Genomic DNA, 15,803 nt, shown 5'->3' with positions numbered 1-15,803 from the left:
AAATAAAGAAACAAAAATCACTCAAAGTACTCACCAACTCCGTTTTACGCTGAACTTGTTGGAGGCCTCGAAGAAGTTCGTCGTTGCGGTGTTATTCGTTGTGTTGTTGTTATTATATGTGAAATTCAATTGATGATAATGATCATAGTAATGTTTTCTCTACCTCATTCACAAATTTGTTTGTTCTTCTTCATTCATTAATATATCATTACGTGCGTATGTTTGATTATAACAGGGTGAACCTAAATTATGTCTATAAATTCAGAAACAAAATATAACTTACACTAAAAAAATATATAAAAGTGTGAATGTAAATTTAACAATTTACATAATACTTATCTAATTTTTATAAAGATTTTGATGGTCTTAGAATTGCCCTGCTTAAGGTACGGACATTCTATTTTATTGGTGGATGGGTTTTTAGTGACAGAATGGTGGTTTGTCCGGTAGAGGATTAATATGATGATTTTAGGTTTGATGTATTTTCTGCGAGATCATATTTTATCTAACTGGAACACTATTATTGTCTGGAGGCTGGTTGTGGTGGATTCGATAGAGGCTGCAAATCAATCTAACCCTAATATAATGTTTTGGGTTTCTTATGATGAATTCTGTGGTTATTTAGCAATCCAGCCGGAGAAGTATTTTGTTGGAAATTTGGTTGAATGTAGCAAGTGATCGCAGTGGATGCTGAAGCTTTCGTAGTGGCAATGGTGGTGTGATGAATGATTTTAATATTAAGGCTTCAAATTTTTTAGTGCAATTTTTCACAATATTTGACGGAATGTTGGATTTTGTTCATTACAAATCATGCGGGGGATAATTGGTTGATAGAAGATGGTATTAAAATGCACTGGTTATACTTGACATCGCACATGTTGGCCCCCGACATAACCAAACAAAATTCGTCTTCACAGTTTGAGCCACGTGAAGAAAAATGTCGGGGGTTATTCTTTTCTTAATTATAGTTGCCTTTGTCACTATATACCACTTTTATTGAATTTTTCCAACTGAGTAGGCTGAATTTCAATGATTATACAATTTTTTAAGAAATTGTATTCTTTGCCTTGGCAAATTTAGGTTTATTTGCTAATAATTTCCTTATTTAAAATATGGAATTTGTCAATTTTTTAATTATCAAAATTATTTATCAAGTTTTTTTCAAAATTCTTTAACTTTTCAATTTAGGTTTTTGTGTTCTGTACTTCTTGAAAGGCGAGTTGTAAAAGGCCTGTTGCAAATTCTCTTTTCTATACGAAAGCTCTGTACTAAAATTATAGTTGTATAGTAAGGGAATTGCAATTGTCGATAGAGTTGCTTTTGATCTAAGGCAAAGAACGATAGTACGTTTTTAGCGTTGCCACTTAGTTTCAATCGATAAATGTGATGAGTAATTTTGGTCGAATCGTATATTACAAACCAAGTAATATTTTCCTCATAGGAAACAATATTAATTGGAGATCATTAATTGGCAGATTTTGGTCTAAGGACGTATGTCCTTGGCATGGAAAGTGCCCACGGTCTTACCATCACTATCTTCCAGGATATAATAGTTTTGCCCTAGCTTTTCTTTGATCTTAGATTTGATAAAAAGGGGAGATAATTTGGCATTAAAAGCTTTTTCGGCGGAACTTTGAGCGAAATTTCGTCGATAAACTTCTTGGCCAATTTCAAAGGAAATTGGTCGGGCTCTCAAGTTATATTGGTTTTGATTCCTTTTATATGCCTCGGATATATGTCGACGTAAATTATTGCGAATTAAAGCTAAATTGTCATCTCTGTGCAAAATAGCAGATGGTTCACCTAAAAGTTCTAACTTCCGCAACAGTTTGTAAGACGTACCATGGGTAACCATATTAAACCCGAAAAGAGCATGATAAGGGGAATATTTGGTAGCTTGGTGCACAGAGTTTCTCAGGGCACAACTTATGAGACTTAAGTTTTCATCCCATAACCGATGATCTTTCTTCAAAAATGTGCGAATGCCTGCTATTATAGAGCGGTTTACGCGCTCAGAAGCATTCGACTGAGGCGAATATATGGCTGTATAAATATGGATTACTCCATGGGAGGTCAAAAATGCATTAAATTCATTTGATTTGAACTGGGAGCCGTTATCACTTATCAAAGTTTCAGGGACCCCATAAACGTGAAAAATTTGTTTAAGAAGATAATCTTGTATAACTGAAGTTGTAAATTTTTTTAGGGGACAGAGCCAATGAAACTTTGACATGTGATCCAGCACTATCAATAGGCCTATATTTCCATTTTTGCTCCTCGGGTACGGACCCAATATATCAATATATATCCTCTGAAATGGGCGATACGATATTGTTTCCTTACCCATTTCAGGTTTTAAAATTTGATTTGGTGCTTTGGTGCACTTACATACATCACATGACCTAATGTAATCCCTCACATCTTTTACCAAATTAGGCCAAAAGAAATGTCTTCTTATGAGTTCAATGGTTTTAAACATTCCCCCATGACAAGCGATAGCAGAGTTATGGAACCTGAAGATTATATCTTTACGGAGCTGTTGTGGTATCCACAGTTTCCATGCTCTGGATTCTTGTTCACTATCCCCTGTATAATGGTCAGTTCTAATATAGACGTAGTTATCCACTATCTTCATGTCCGGGAATTGGGATTCATTTTTTAATATTTTATCTTTCAGAAATTTGTAGTCTGAGTCGAAAAAATGAGGGGAGTCTAGATCCACTTCCGGTTCTGAGAGCTCAATGGCTGAAATTTCGTTACAATGAATTCTCGACAATGCGTCAGGGACGACATTGTCTTTACCTTTCCTGTGGCTAAATGTGAATTTATATCCTTGCAACTTAAAGACCCATCTTGCAAGGCGGCCAGTTAAATCTTGCTGTTTCATTAGCCACACCAAGCTAGAATGGTCTGTTATGATTTCGAACTCTTGAAGTTCGACATAACACCGAAATTTCTTTATGGCTTCTACAGCCGCTAAACACTCTCTTTCGGTGACACTATAATTCCGCTGTGCGGAATTTAACTTTCTAGACATATACGCGATAGGCCTCTCGTCACCATTTTCGTCCACCTGTACTAATACAGCACCGATTCCATAATCGCTTGCATCACAATGGATGTAAAACTTTTTGGAGAAATCGGGGTTGATTAGAACAGGGGCGGTCGTTAAGAGATGTTTGATGGTGTTAAACGCATCATTAGCCTCATTTGTCCAAACAAATTTCTTTTTTGTGGACAGAAGTTCAGTAATTGGGAAAACTTTTGAAGAAAAGTTGTCGATAAATCGACGATACCAGCCCGACAAGCCGAGAAAACCTCGTACTTGCTTAAGGCTTTTCGGTACTGGCCAGGAAAGAATGGAGTCTATTTTTTCAGGGTCGGTTTTAAGACCTCCATGTCCAATAACGTATCCCAAGTACTTTACTTCTGTCACACAAAATTTACTTTTTGAGACGTTTATGGTCAAATTAGCTTTTCTGAACTCATCAGAAATTCTAATTAATATAGCTAAATGAGTAGGGAAATCTTCCGACACGATGATTAGGTCATCTAAGTAACCAAAGACACATTTTTTTAGATCGGCTGGGATTAGTTCGTCCATGAGACGGCACATTGTTTGTGGGGCGTTACACAGTCCGAATGGCATTACCACAAACTGGTAAAGTGGCCTACCCGGGACTGTGAACGCCGTAAGTGCTTTTGCCTCCTCAGCCAGACCGATCTGCCAAAATGCATCCTTTAAGTCAAGCTTAGATATTATGTTGGCTTTTGGAAGGCGGGCGAAGATTCCCTCAATGCTAGGGAGCGGATACGCGTCTTTCTTTGTGACAGCGTTTAATTTACGAGCGTCTAAACATAAGCGGACTTTGTTCGGTTTCAAAACTAACCGCATGGGTGAACTCCATGGAGAAACGGACGGTTCAATAACACCAAGTGCCAACATTCTGTCAATTTCTTTGTACATAAGATCTTCCACTGCAGGGGAAACGGGATAGAATCTTTGTTTGACGGGCTTAGAATTGCAAACATCGATTTCGTGTTTTATTAGGCTGGTTCGGCCAAGACCTTGTTTCTCAAAGTCTGGGAATAAAGCTTTAACTGCTTCTAATTGTTGAAGTTGGACTGATGTTAAAGGATATTGAACTTCGGACGATTCCTTAATCGGACAAATATCGGACGTTTCTATCTTCGGACGAATATCGGACTCAAAAGCGGACAACGTAGACGCAATTTATTAGTTTCCTCATTATCAGACGGACTTGTTAAACAAATAGAATCGAAAATATCAGGTGCTAAATTAAATGCCTTCCAAAAGTCCAAGCCTAGTATTAAGCGTTGACTTAAAGATGGTACTATAAGAATTCGGAGGTGTTGATAACGATTTCTAAACTTAATTTCCACATCGAGATAACCACGAACCTTTTGACGTTTGCCATCTGCGGTTTTAACGCATGATTTAAAATCGTGGAATTCCTTATAAGAGGAAAAATCATACAATGCCAAATCGCCGCCTAAGCAACTTACGTTTGCTCCGGTATCGAGCAAACCTCGCTCTACAAAATTTAAAAACGAAACCTTTGCATATAGTCTCTGATCCTGTGGATCATTGACGATGCTTGAAATTAAATATTTTGAACAAATTTTTCTTTGTCTATAGTATCGTCGTAGACGAATTGTAGATCGTTTAGATCTTTTGACAGGATATGTAGAAATATCCGATATTTCAAAAATAGCATTTCTTTTTTGCAAATATTCAGCCCATCGTTGATGATAGGGACGTATGGGGAAAAGTATTGGCCTGTGAACATTATAATTATCTGAACCATTTCGTTGCAAAATTTGTACATATTTATCATCATATTGTTGTGGAAATTCGTGTATATTTTGAGGTGATTCTAAAACAGTAGCGGATGTATCACTACTGTTGTGAATTAGTGGTTTTTTGAATTTGATTGTTGGACAGGAGTTTTGTGAGGATTAAGCTTTATATTAGCACATTTTTCACAGTTGGGTTTATAAGTGTTTTTCGCACCACATCCATAACAAAATATGGATCTGTCTTTAAGACAGTCAACCCATAGATGACCTGGCTCATCGCAATTCCAGCATTTTGGTACTGCAGAAGGAATTTTGATGGCATCGACAGATATGTGATTATCTATATCAGAATCTTCACATAATGGAAATTCTAATTCGGCTATATTTTTTCGTGGGTATGATGTGGTCATAGTTTTGTTTATGACATGTCTTCGACAAGCATCATCATTAAACAAATTCTCTCTCATTTGAATAAGTTTTCTCAAATGAGCCATTGAAAATATCGGTACATACAATAATTCATGCCTTATTTCAGGACGCAAATTCCTTTTAATAATCTCTATCAGTTCTAACTCCTCAATTGGAGTTGTAAGACGATCTAATATCGTGGAAACAGAATCAAAGAATAACTCAAAGCTTTCGCCTGGCTTTTGTTTTCTACTACGAAGTTCTTCACGTATATCGGCATCTGTTTTGAAATCTTTATATTGATAGCGCAATGCCGCACAAAAGTCTTCCCAAACAATAGTTTGCACTTGCTTTCTGTAGCGCCAAAACCATTCTCTGGCTTTTCCAGATAGAAGAATATGTAAGTTTTTGCATATAGCAGAGTAGTCATTATCGAAATTATCAGCTGTTAACGATTTAAGGCGATATATAAATTCTTCAACATCTAAGCCTTTTGCTGACCCATCGAATTGCAAATTCCAATTTCTTATAATGGATGTGATTTTGTCAGTACCGACATAAGAATGACTGCTGATATTTGAAGCCATATGTCTACTACTGTTGGGAACATCACTGTTATTGACATGTTGCTGAACTTGAGTAATATGGTCTATATCAGGCCTATTTTGATTTATAGCAGTATTGTTCGTGCTTAAATTCTGAAAAATTCTCGTTACGCTTAATTCAATCATTTGACTAATTCTATCATAATCAACAATATTATTTTCTACATTCAGTCTTCGTTGTGGAGTATTTTGATTTCGAGTTGGTACTCTACTGGTATTTGGATTAATTGGAGTCATGTTGCCTCCAGTCTGATCATCCGCATTTTCAACGGAATCTCCTTGGTGATGTAAGTCAGGAAGTAAATTCCTAATTGTACTTCGGGTATTGTAATGTTTGGCAGTTGTACCACGCCCTCTACCACGAATAGTATTCTTGGACTTTTGATTAGCTTGGTTTGTACTTCTTACATCAATTCCTTCATGGAGGGAAATTTGCGAGTTTTCATTTTGGGTATGTAAGTTTCGTAGTTCCGATAACTCACACGGTCGTTTACATGTTGGACACTCAGAGGAAGAATAAAGATGTTTTTCTATGCAAGCACGATGGAACGAGTGAGCGCATTGTGAAATTATTAAGCAATCTTGATCTTCCAATAATAATTCTTTGCATATAGAACATTGTAATGATGATTCACACGCTGCTGATGCAGAAGGTGTGGGAGATCTTAACAGAGACATGTTGATTTTGAAACAAAATAAATGTATTGTTTTTAACTAAAACCTTACTCTTCAAAATTCTAAACTTTTTTTTTTTTTATAAAACTGTAGTTTATTCATAACAAATTGTGTTTTCATATTGAGTGGTGGCACTAGGATTTATAGGGGAATTATCGAATATAAATGGAAACAAATCAACTGGGCTATGGAAATGTTATAAAAAAATAAGATATTTAGGATTATGGCAAACCGGATATGGAACATGCTCATTTGAATTAATGGTTTCTCTTGACGCTTAATGGACACTAACCACAATCAGCAAGATAATGTATATTCCTATTAACCGTCAAGTACCGATAACTAAGCCTCTAATCAGATATCCTAAAATTTATATAACACTATGAAACGAGTTGTTTAGAAAATTTGTAATCAAAAGTAATCTGTGGAAAGGCATTAGAGATTACTAATCGGTCAATCTACTCGATTGTTAGTCCTCAAATAGTCGAATTCCAGAAAAGTTCTGCAATGTATTCCAAAGAATTATTTTGGCTACAAAATTTTCAACAACAGCTCATTTCTTGAAATCTACATATGCTATGTTTTTAAAGTAGGGCGTAACTGAACAGTTTCCTGCACAAATTCAGCCCCACGTTGGGCGCCATTTCTGTAATGTACACTGGCCTAAATTGGCTGAGCAACTGAGATTAATGTATAATATGTATTTTGGTCTAGATGACATAGACAAAGGATGTTAGTTGCTTTGGGTAAGATGTTATTACCACTCAGTTTGTTTCAGAAGGACTGCGGGAGCCTTTGTACGCTAACTTCAGTCGGGTGGGGGGGTTCGTGTCCTTCCATTACAAATCTGCAGGAGTACAGAAAAATATTATAGACTCCCTGAATGTTGTTAAATCGAATGATATGAAGTGTATGAAAAGTCCCACAAATTTACTATCTATTGCTCATATATTTGATATTCCCCATTTTACTATATCTCAGGTGGTGTGAGATATACGCCTCTTAACCCTCCCTAACCATAGTTCTGTTAGACGGAATTTGATACAGAACCCCATAACTCGTGTTACCTAGTTACGCCTTACCACTTCATGAAAACACGTTAGCTTCCTTAGTAATCCATTTCTTTAATTAGATAAACGCTCAAATATATGACATTATGAATCAAATTTTTATGCTATAATTATATGTAGTGAATAATTAAAATATTATAGGAAACATTATACTTAATCTAGAAAACAATATATGCTTAAAAATTACATTAACAAAAAAAAAAAAAAAAAAAGGAAATCTCAAAAAAATATTAGTAAATATATACGTGACACCCTAATATATAAATGACGTAATAAGTCTTATTGAATGAAACATTACAATTGTAATATTTGTTGTTTCTTTGTTCTACTTTTCGAGAACGTAAAAAGAGATCAATGAATGAATCAAACAATAGCTTGTGTGATAAGTAGATGACAAAAAAAAAAAAACTCAAAACAAAGAAACAAAAATCACTCAAAGTACTCACCAACTCCGTTTTACGCTGAACTTGTTGGAGGCCTCGAAGAAGTTCGTCGTTGCGGTGTTATTCGTTGTGTTGTTGTTATTATATGTGAAATTCAATTGATGATAATGATCATAGTAATGTTTTCTCTACCTCATTCACAAATTTGTTTGTTCTTCTTCATTCATTAATATATCATTACGTGCGTATGTTTGATTATAACAGGGTGAACCTAAATTATGTCTATAAATTCAGAAACAAAATATAACTTACACTAAAAAAATATATAAAAGTGTGAATGTAAATTTAACAATTTACATAATACTTATCTAATTTTTATAAAGATTTTGATGGTCTTAGAATTGCCCTGCTTAAGGTACGGACATTCTATTTTATTGGTGGATGGGTTTTTAGTGACAGAATGGTGGTTTGTCCGGTAGAGGATTAATATGATGATTTTAGGTTTGATGTATTTTCTGCGAGATCATATTTTATCTAACTGGAACACTATTATTGTCTGGAGGCTGGTTGTGGTGGATTCGATAGAGGCTGCAAATCAATCTAACCCTAATATAATGTTTTGGGTTTCTTATGATGAATTCTGTGGTTATTTAGCAATCCAGCCGGAGAAGTATTTTGTTGGAAATTTGGTTGAATGTAGCAAGTGATCGCAGTGGATGCTGAAGCTTTCGTAGTGGCAATGGTGGTGTGATGAATGATTTTAATATTAAGGCTTCAAATTTTTTAGTGCAATTTTTCACAATATTTGACGGAATGTTGGATTTTGTTCATTACAAATCATGCGGGGGATAATTGGTTGATAGAAGATGGTATTAAAATGCACTGGTTATACTTGACATCGCACATGTTGGCCCCCGACATAACCAAACAAAATTCGTCTTCACAGTTTGAGCCACGTGAAGAAAAATGTCGGGGGTTATTCTTTTCTTAATTATAGTTGCCTTTGTCACTATATACCACTTTTATTGAATTTTTCCAACTGAGTAGGCTGAATTTCAATGATTATACAATTTTTTAAGAAATTGTATTCTTTGCCTTGGCAAATTTAGGTTTATTTGCTAATAATTTCCTTATTTAAAATATGGAATTTGTCAATTTTTTAATTATCAAAATTATTTATCAAGTTTTTTTCAAAATTCTTTAACTTTTCAATTTAGGTTTTTGTGTTCTGTACTTCTTGAAAGGCGAGTTGTAAAAGGCCTGTTGCAAATTCTCTTTTCTATACGAAAGCTCTGTACTAAAATTATAGTTGTATAGTAAGGGAATTGCAATTGTCGATAGAGTTGCTTTTGATCTAAGGCAAAGAACGATAGTACGTTTTTAGCGTTGCCACTTAGTTTCAATCGATAAATGTGATGAGTAATTTTGGTCGAATCGTATATTACAGTTTGAACAAAACAAAGCAAAAGAGAAAAAAAACAGCGTATACAGAGAGTTAACTCTTTTTTGGCGAGAATTTCTAATGTTACTCCAGAAAAGTTTCCGAGTAATCTGCACATACTCGTTTCTTTTGTTTCATTTGAAAAAAAAAAAAAAAAAAAAAAAAAAACACAAAAATTCCTACATCAGCAGAGAGTTACCTTTTTTCTGTTGAGATTTTTTTACCGTTCCTTTCGAAAAGTTTCCGAGTACTCTGCACATGCTCGGTTCAAATTATTTGAAGAATTTTGTGTATACAATTTTTCTTTTTGGTTTTTTGATTATGATCAGTTTGTCGTCAGAATTTAAACGAAGCACGTGTGCAGTGTGTTGGCGTAAAAAGTTTTAATTTAAGGTGAAAAAAGTCATAATTTTAAGGTAAATAATTCAAATTTAACTAAAAATGTCACGACGTACTACAAAGAGAAATCTTAAAATACAAGCTGACAATTTATTACGCAACATATTAAGCAAACCACATAGGGATGAAGAGATAGACATGGCAGATAATATTTCTGTTAATCAGCAGAAAGAAGAAAGAGAAGCTCCCATCCCAAATAGTCAAGTATCGCCTTCTGTAAGTCATATGGAAGAAATAGAAGCCACCATCCCAAATGTACAACCGGCGCCTCATGAAGTATTTCAAGCAAATAATCCAGTTAGCAGCAATTTTAAAGCATTTTTAAGCGAATGGTCTATTAAGTTTTCAATACCAGGAAATGCAATGAACGAACTCCTTTCCAAATTAAAATGCTTTGACGAAACATTGCCCTTGGATATTCGAACTTTACGAGAAACGCCAAAAAATACCACGGTTGTAGAAATGGGAATGGGTACATATATGCATTATGGCATAGAAAATTGTTTGACTGATTTTTTTTTCAACAAACTGAGGTTTTGGATGACTCTTCAAACATTGTTCTAAATTTCGGCATAGACGGTCTGCCACTATTTAAGAGCTCCAAAAAATGTATCTGGCCAATAATGGTGAGCATCCAGAACTACGATAGTGTTTTTATTGTAGGCGTTTACATTAATGTTAACATTAATAACATTGTAGACAAATTTTCTAAACCCAAAGACACAAATATATTTCTGCAATACCTATTGGAAGACATTAGCAAATATAAAGAAGAAGGGTTCATGTTCCGAAATAAAGTGTACAACATCGAAATAGGCAATTTTGTCTGCGACGCACCCGCCCGGGCTTTTTTGCTTAATATTAAGTCACATTCGGGGTTTTATTGCTGCACAAAATGTACACAGAAAGGGGAATACTGCGAACGAAGGATAACATTCCCACATTGTTCCGCTGACTTACGCACTGACGAGTCCTTCAAGAACAGAGCTCATCCTGAACATCACACAAATTTAGGAAGTTTGGCTTTAGAATCTGTAGAAATTGGATGTGTTAGTCAGTTTCCCCTGGATTACATGCACGTTGTGTGCCTCGGTGTGATGAAGCACCTTCTGAAAGTGTGGACCAAAGTAAAAAGCCGGGAATTTAGTTTGAATGCTGATCAAATTGCAAAAATAAGTAGCCGAAACTTTCAAATTTCAAAACAATTTTGCTGTGAATTTAATAGGGTTCCTAGAACTATCGATGAACTAGATAGGTGGAAGGCTTCAGAGCTTCGTTCGTTTTTATTGTATAGCTCAATTGTGGTTTTGAAGAACGTTGTGAGCGATAGTGTATACAATCATTTTATAAAGCTACATATTTTCATACGAATTCTTAGTGATAAACGCATGTGCATTAAATTTAATAAGATTGCCGAACGTTTGCTTATTGAGTTCATTGTTGAATTAAGTTCAATTTATGGGCAGGCTCATTTAACCTATAATGCTCACTGTCTTATCCATTTGCCAAATGATGTTCTCATGTATGGTTCCCTTGATAACTTTAGTGCATTCAATTATGAGAATTATTTATATCAATTAAAAAGAAAAGTGAAAAATGGAAATAATATTTTATCTCAAATATCCAACAGGATTGTTGAGCAGAGTATCGTTCTTAAAGCAAATAAGAAAAAAACTGATTTTCCAATATTAAAAAGTCATATAGAGGACAATTTCTTCAAAACCGTAGTAACTCATAATGGGAAATATTCTATAAACCAGCCAAATAATTTAGTTGAGTTTGATAGTTTCGTGTACATAATTAGAAAAATTAAAAAAAACAGTAATGGAATTACATTAATTTGCAACAAGATAAATAATCTTGATAATTTATTTAATTTAGATCAATCGTTGGGAAAAGCGTTAGGAATTTTTAAGACAGAAAACGAAACTTTTTGCGAAAACAACATTGAGATTCTTATTTCAGATGTCACTCGAAAATATATTAAATTTTCTTTGGATTTTCTGACAATTTTTTTACCTCTTTTACAGAATGGAAGCTTCTAATACTAACAATTTTGAGTTACTATCATTGATAATTAAACAAAATGAGACGATTCTCGAACAAAATGCTAAACTAAATTTATTATTAGAAAAAAATAAGAATGAAATGGAAGATAAATTGCGAGTCCTTGAAGAACAAAATAAAAAACAAAACGATGAGAATTCGAAAATCTTTTCTTATTTTACAACCGAATTTATTGTATTAAAACGAAGCATTGATAGGATTCTGAAGGAGGTTGAAATCAAAAATAATATATATTCGCTGGAAACGCTTCGGTCCACCCAAGAAGTTTTACAATTCGATGAAAAATTGAAGGAAGATTTGGACCTTCAGAACCTTATGGTAAGTAAGCACCTTTTTACAATTTCTACTTTTATTAATCACCCTTATTATGGTTGGCGTTGTCGTAGGCGTTCAAGTGTCGTAGACGTAGTCGTAGGCGTTGTCGTAAATAAAAATTTTTGGTATTATGTACAATTTTCGACTACGTCTTTTTTGTAATAGATGTAAAAAAGCAGGGTGCTCTGGAATAATAAACAATTGTAGAATTTACGAGCTACCCGGTTAAAAGAAATAAATGCGTCAGTTGAAATAGTTGAAGTAAAACGATCATTTGTTTAATTAAATATTGAAATATGTTAAGTGTTGGCAATTTTTTATCTGAGGATGAAGATGAGTATATTCAAAATGATTTAAACGTGAGGCGAAAAATATTGCGGCAAGAGTCTAACATATTTTCCATGACTGATTCCCAGTAAGTAAAATGTAAAATGAGGAAGAAGCTAAAATAAATATTTTTCTCTAGATTTGTTAGTTACTTCAGGCTTAGTAAGGATGCATTTAAATATGTTTTGGGTCAAATCACTCCAGACCTCCGTAACCGGGTTAAATCTACAAGTGTCCCAAATACACTAAAACTAGCCGCAACAATTCGAATACTGGCTGAAGGAAGTTATCAAAAGGGTGCTGGGAACGATTTCAATGTCAGTTTATCACAGTCGTCTGTCAGCAATGTGTTCCGCGAGTGCATAGAAGTATTACATAATAAGCTGTGTCCAAATTGGATCTCTTTTCCCACCACTGAAGAAGAGAAATATGAAATTAAGGAACATTTTTTGAAAAATACTGGATTTCCTGGTGTGATTGGATGTATTGATGGAACGCACATAAAAATTGTTGCGCCAAGAATGGAAGAGAGATTCAAATACTTGAACCGGAAAGGATTCTACAGTCTCAACGTAACGGTGGTATGTTGCATAACTTATAAATAATGCAAATAGCTTTACTCTCTGTATTATTGTAGGTGTGTGATCATAAATTAAGAATTAGATATATATCATCACACCATCATGGATCCGTTCACGACTCGTTGGTTTGGAATACAAGTGATTTGAAACAACACATGAAAGAAAACTTTGACAATGGCGAAAGAAATACATGGATATTAGGTACATATATTAAATAAAATTAGTTATGACTTATATCAAGTTCGTTGTTTTAGGTGACGCAGGATATCCATTGGAAAAATTTTTAATTACGCCATTTAGATCAGCTGACGAAGGCTCACCAGAGTGTAGATTCAACAAAATACATTCAAAAACAAGAAATATAGTTGAACGAGCAATTGGGGTGTTGAAGAACAGATTTCGTTGTATATTAGGAGCGAGACAATTGCATTACACCCCTGATATATGTGGAAAAGTAACAGCAGTTTGTGCAGCGTTACACAATATTTGCATACATTTCAAAATTGAAATGCCGATAGTTAACGCAAACCCCTACTTCATGACAGATTCAAATGATGTTGAAATGAACGACGATTTGAATGCATTAGACATAAGATCATCAATAATGCTATCTTTAAGTAATTAATTCATTTTATTATTAATTATCTTATAAAAAGTAAAATTCATTTTTAATATTTAAATATAAAAGCTATGCTTTAAGTTATAACATAAATAGTTTCACTGAAATCCACTCCTTATTTCTTCTAATTCCAGACGTCTCTTTTCAATTTCAATTTCATCTTTCCTACATCGCAATAACTCCTTTCTGAATTCCGCCTTATTTTTATATTCTTCTTTAAGAAGTTTTAATTTTTCTTCCTTTAACTTGTAACTAATTTTTCTTTGTTTTAACAACTCTTCATTCAGTTTGTAGTTTTTGCGTTGGTACCTCTCAATATCATTTAATGATCGTTTAACATCAGTATATAATTCTGTTTGCACCTTCAGCTGCTCTTCAAGAAGTTCATATTTGTGGTCACTTTTCTTTTGTCTTTTTGAAGAAGTCGTTGGAACCTCTTCCTGTAGTTCATTTTGATTCGGGTTATTTGTGCTTACAGAGGGAAGCGTACAGACATCTTGGATGACAACAACCTGCTTCTGTTGCGTATTTCGGTGAAATCTGTTTACGCTTGGAGGAGTCAGTATGCAGGGATTGTGGTTTTCTTTGTCCTCGCCAATTTCAAACCCTTCAAACAGTTCCTCCTCAGTCTCCAGTTCACCAAGTATTGGACGCTGTTGAATTCCAATTGCTTGGTTCCCTGCATTTACAATTGTCTCCAATTGTAACAGGCGTGATGCTGCTTCCTCCGTTTCGCTTAAAATGAACTGCTTGAAGGGCCCTCCACCTGTAGCACGACATTCTGCCTTGTTATGAACAAGCTTCTTCCTCAATTTAAATTTGTAGTCGGCCCAGACTTTCATCCAGTCTTCGCCAGTTCGAACCGGCGGTCCCAAGATATTGAGTTTTTCACCAATTTTGTTCCATTCTTCCTTAATGTTAACTTTTTTCAAGCCACTGCTGTAACCTCTAGCCAAATTTGGATTCCTTTGCAAAATCTGGATCATTTCATCAAATTGTTTTTTCGTTGTGACTTTAAATCTAGAAAAATAGAAATGTTAATAGCTTTACATACATATATTTTTGTAATGTTGATACATACTTCTTATTCAAATCCATTTTGTATATAATTTATTCTTTTGTAAACTCAATTTGGGAAAACTTGTGTGTTGTCGGCAACAAAATCTCTAACGACTAATTTTGCAGCATTTGTCGAATTAGAACGCGTCTTGTGGTACGAAAATTGTAACAGAATTTCATACAGAGTTGTAATTTCTCGCATACGACACACAAAATACCAATTAGTCGTTACGACGCGTCAACTTGCAATTTTCGATACGACTACGCCAGCCATAATAAGGGTGAATATCTTGAATTGTTTAGCTACGCCGTTTAAAAAATCAACCCCATGACAACATAAAGACTTTTATATTTGAAAATTTGAAACTTATTTTCCAAACAGACGAGGTCATTACAACGTTTTCGTGGCACAATATGTACCAAAACACGGCTGTAAAGGACATGTATTTTATAAGGCTCCTTAAAGGTTTGTATCCTTGTGTTTTAAACTCTTTAATAATGTAAATCATATTTTTTCATTTTTTATTATTTAGATGCAGCATTGGAACATATTCCGGGAACTATGGGAAGTACCATAGAAACCCAAATAAAGCATTTTTTAATTCGGCTAAAGATAGACTTAACAAACGGCTGAAAAATAAACGAAAAGTATGCAATTAAATTATTTTAAAATAAAGTTTTAGACCTTAGTTATATTTATTCAAATTGAATTGTAACTTTTTATGTTTTTTTTTTATTATATTTTAATTTCTTTATCCATTAAATTTCACAAAAAGACTGAATAAAAATGATCTATTATTAAATTAAAATATATATACAGAATCAATTATTTAAAAAATTAGATGAATTTTAGTATTTCGGTTTTTCGATTACAACTACAGAATAAATTCAGATTTTTTTGCGAATTTCGTATCAAACATCCTATTATTTTCCGATTTTCGAATGAATTATTCGAATTTTTCCCGATTTTCGGATAAAACTACAGAATAAATTCAGATTTTTTGCGAATTTCGTATCAAACATCCGAAAAATT

The 15,803-nt window shown here is 34.1% G+C and overlaps 2 protein-coding genes across 2 annotated transcripts; both read left to right on the top strand.

Annotated features, from left to right (window-relative positions):
- The first annotated feature begins 11,448 nt into the window (after positions 1 to 11,448).
- LOC131803448 (uncharacterized) lies at positions 11,449 to 15,544 on the top strand. The gene is made up of 3 exons (XM_059124755.1): positions 11,449 to 12,187; positions 15,074 to 15,236; positions 15,304 to 15,544. The coding sequence occupies exons 1-3, from the start codon at positions 11,834 to 11,836 to the stop codon at positions 15,402 to 15,404; spliced, it is 618 nt and encodes a 205-aa protein (XP_058980738.1). The 5' UTR covers positions 11,449 to 11,833; the 3' UTR covers positions 15,405 to 15,544.
- Positions 12,223 to 13,857, top strand: LOC131803447 (putative nuclease HARBI1). The gene is made up of 4 exons (XM_059124754.1): positions 12,223 to 12,599; positions 12,651 to 13,092; positions 13,149 to 13,293; positions 13,347 to 13,857. The coding sequence occupies exons 1-4, from the start codon at positions 12,481 to 12,483 to the stop codon at positions 13,715 to 13,717; spliced, it is 1,077 nt and encodes a 358-aa protein (XP_058980737.1). The 5' UTR covers positions 12,223 to 12,480; the 3' UTR covers positions 13,718 to 13,857.
- Positions 15,545 to 15,803: the final 259 nt, after the last annotated feature.

This window comes from Musca domestica, unplaced genomic scaffold (genome assembly GCF_030504385.1).
Source record: "Musca domestica strain aabys unplaced genomic scaffold, Musca_domestica.polishedcontigs.V.1.1 3, whole genome shotgun sequence".
Classification (NCBI taxonomy): Eukaryota; Metazoa; Arthropoda; class Insecta; order Diptera; family Muscidae; genus Musca; species Musca domestica.
Note: the sequence above shows the minus strand (reverse complement) of the source record. Positions and strands in the feature narration are given on the sequence as shown.

Excerpts from the sequence above, each read along its gene's own strand:
- LOC131803447 (XM_059124754.1), top strand. The coding sequence starts at position 12,481 with ATGTTAAGTGTTGGCAATTTTTTATCTGAGGATGAAGATGAGTATATT. Across the intron at positions 12,600-12,650 it reads TTTTCCATGACTGATTCCCA|ATTTGTTAGTTACTTCAGGC; the intron begins GTAAGTAAAATG and ends ATTTTTCTCTAG. Across the intron at positions 13,294-13,346 it reads AAGAAATACATGGATATTAG|GTGACGCAGGATATCCATTG; the intron begins GTACATATATTA and ends TCGTTGTTTTAG.
- LOC131803448 (XM_059124755.1), top strand. The coding sequence starts at position 11,834 with ATGGAAGCTTCTAATACTAACAATTTTGAGTTACTATCATTGATAATT. Across the intron at positions 12,188-15,073 it reads TGGACCTTCAGAACCTTATG|CTACGCCGTTTAAAAAATCA; the intron begins GTAAGTAAGCAC and ends TGAATTGTTTAG. Across the intron at positions 15,237-15,303 it reads TTTTATAAGGCTCCTTAAAG|ATGCAGCATTGGAACATATT; the intron begins GTTTGTATCCTT and ends TTTATTATTTAG.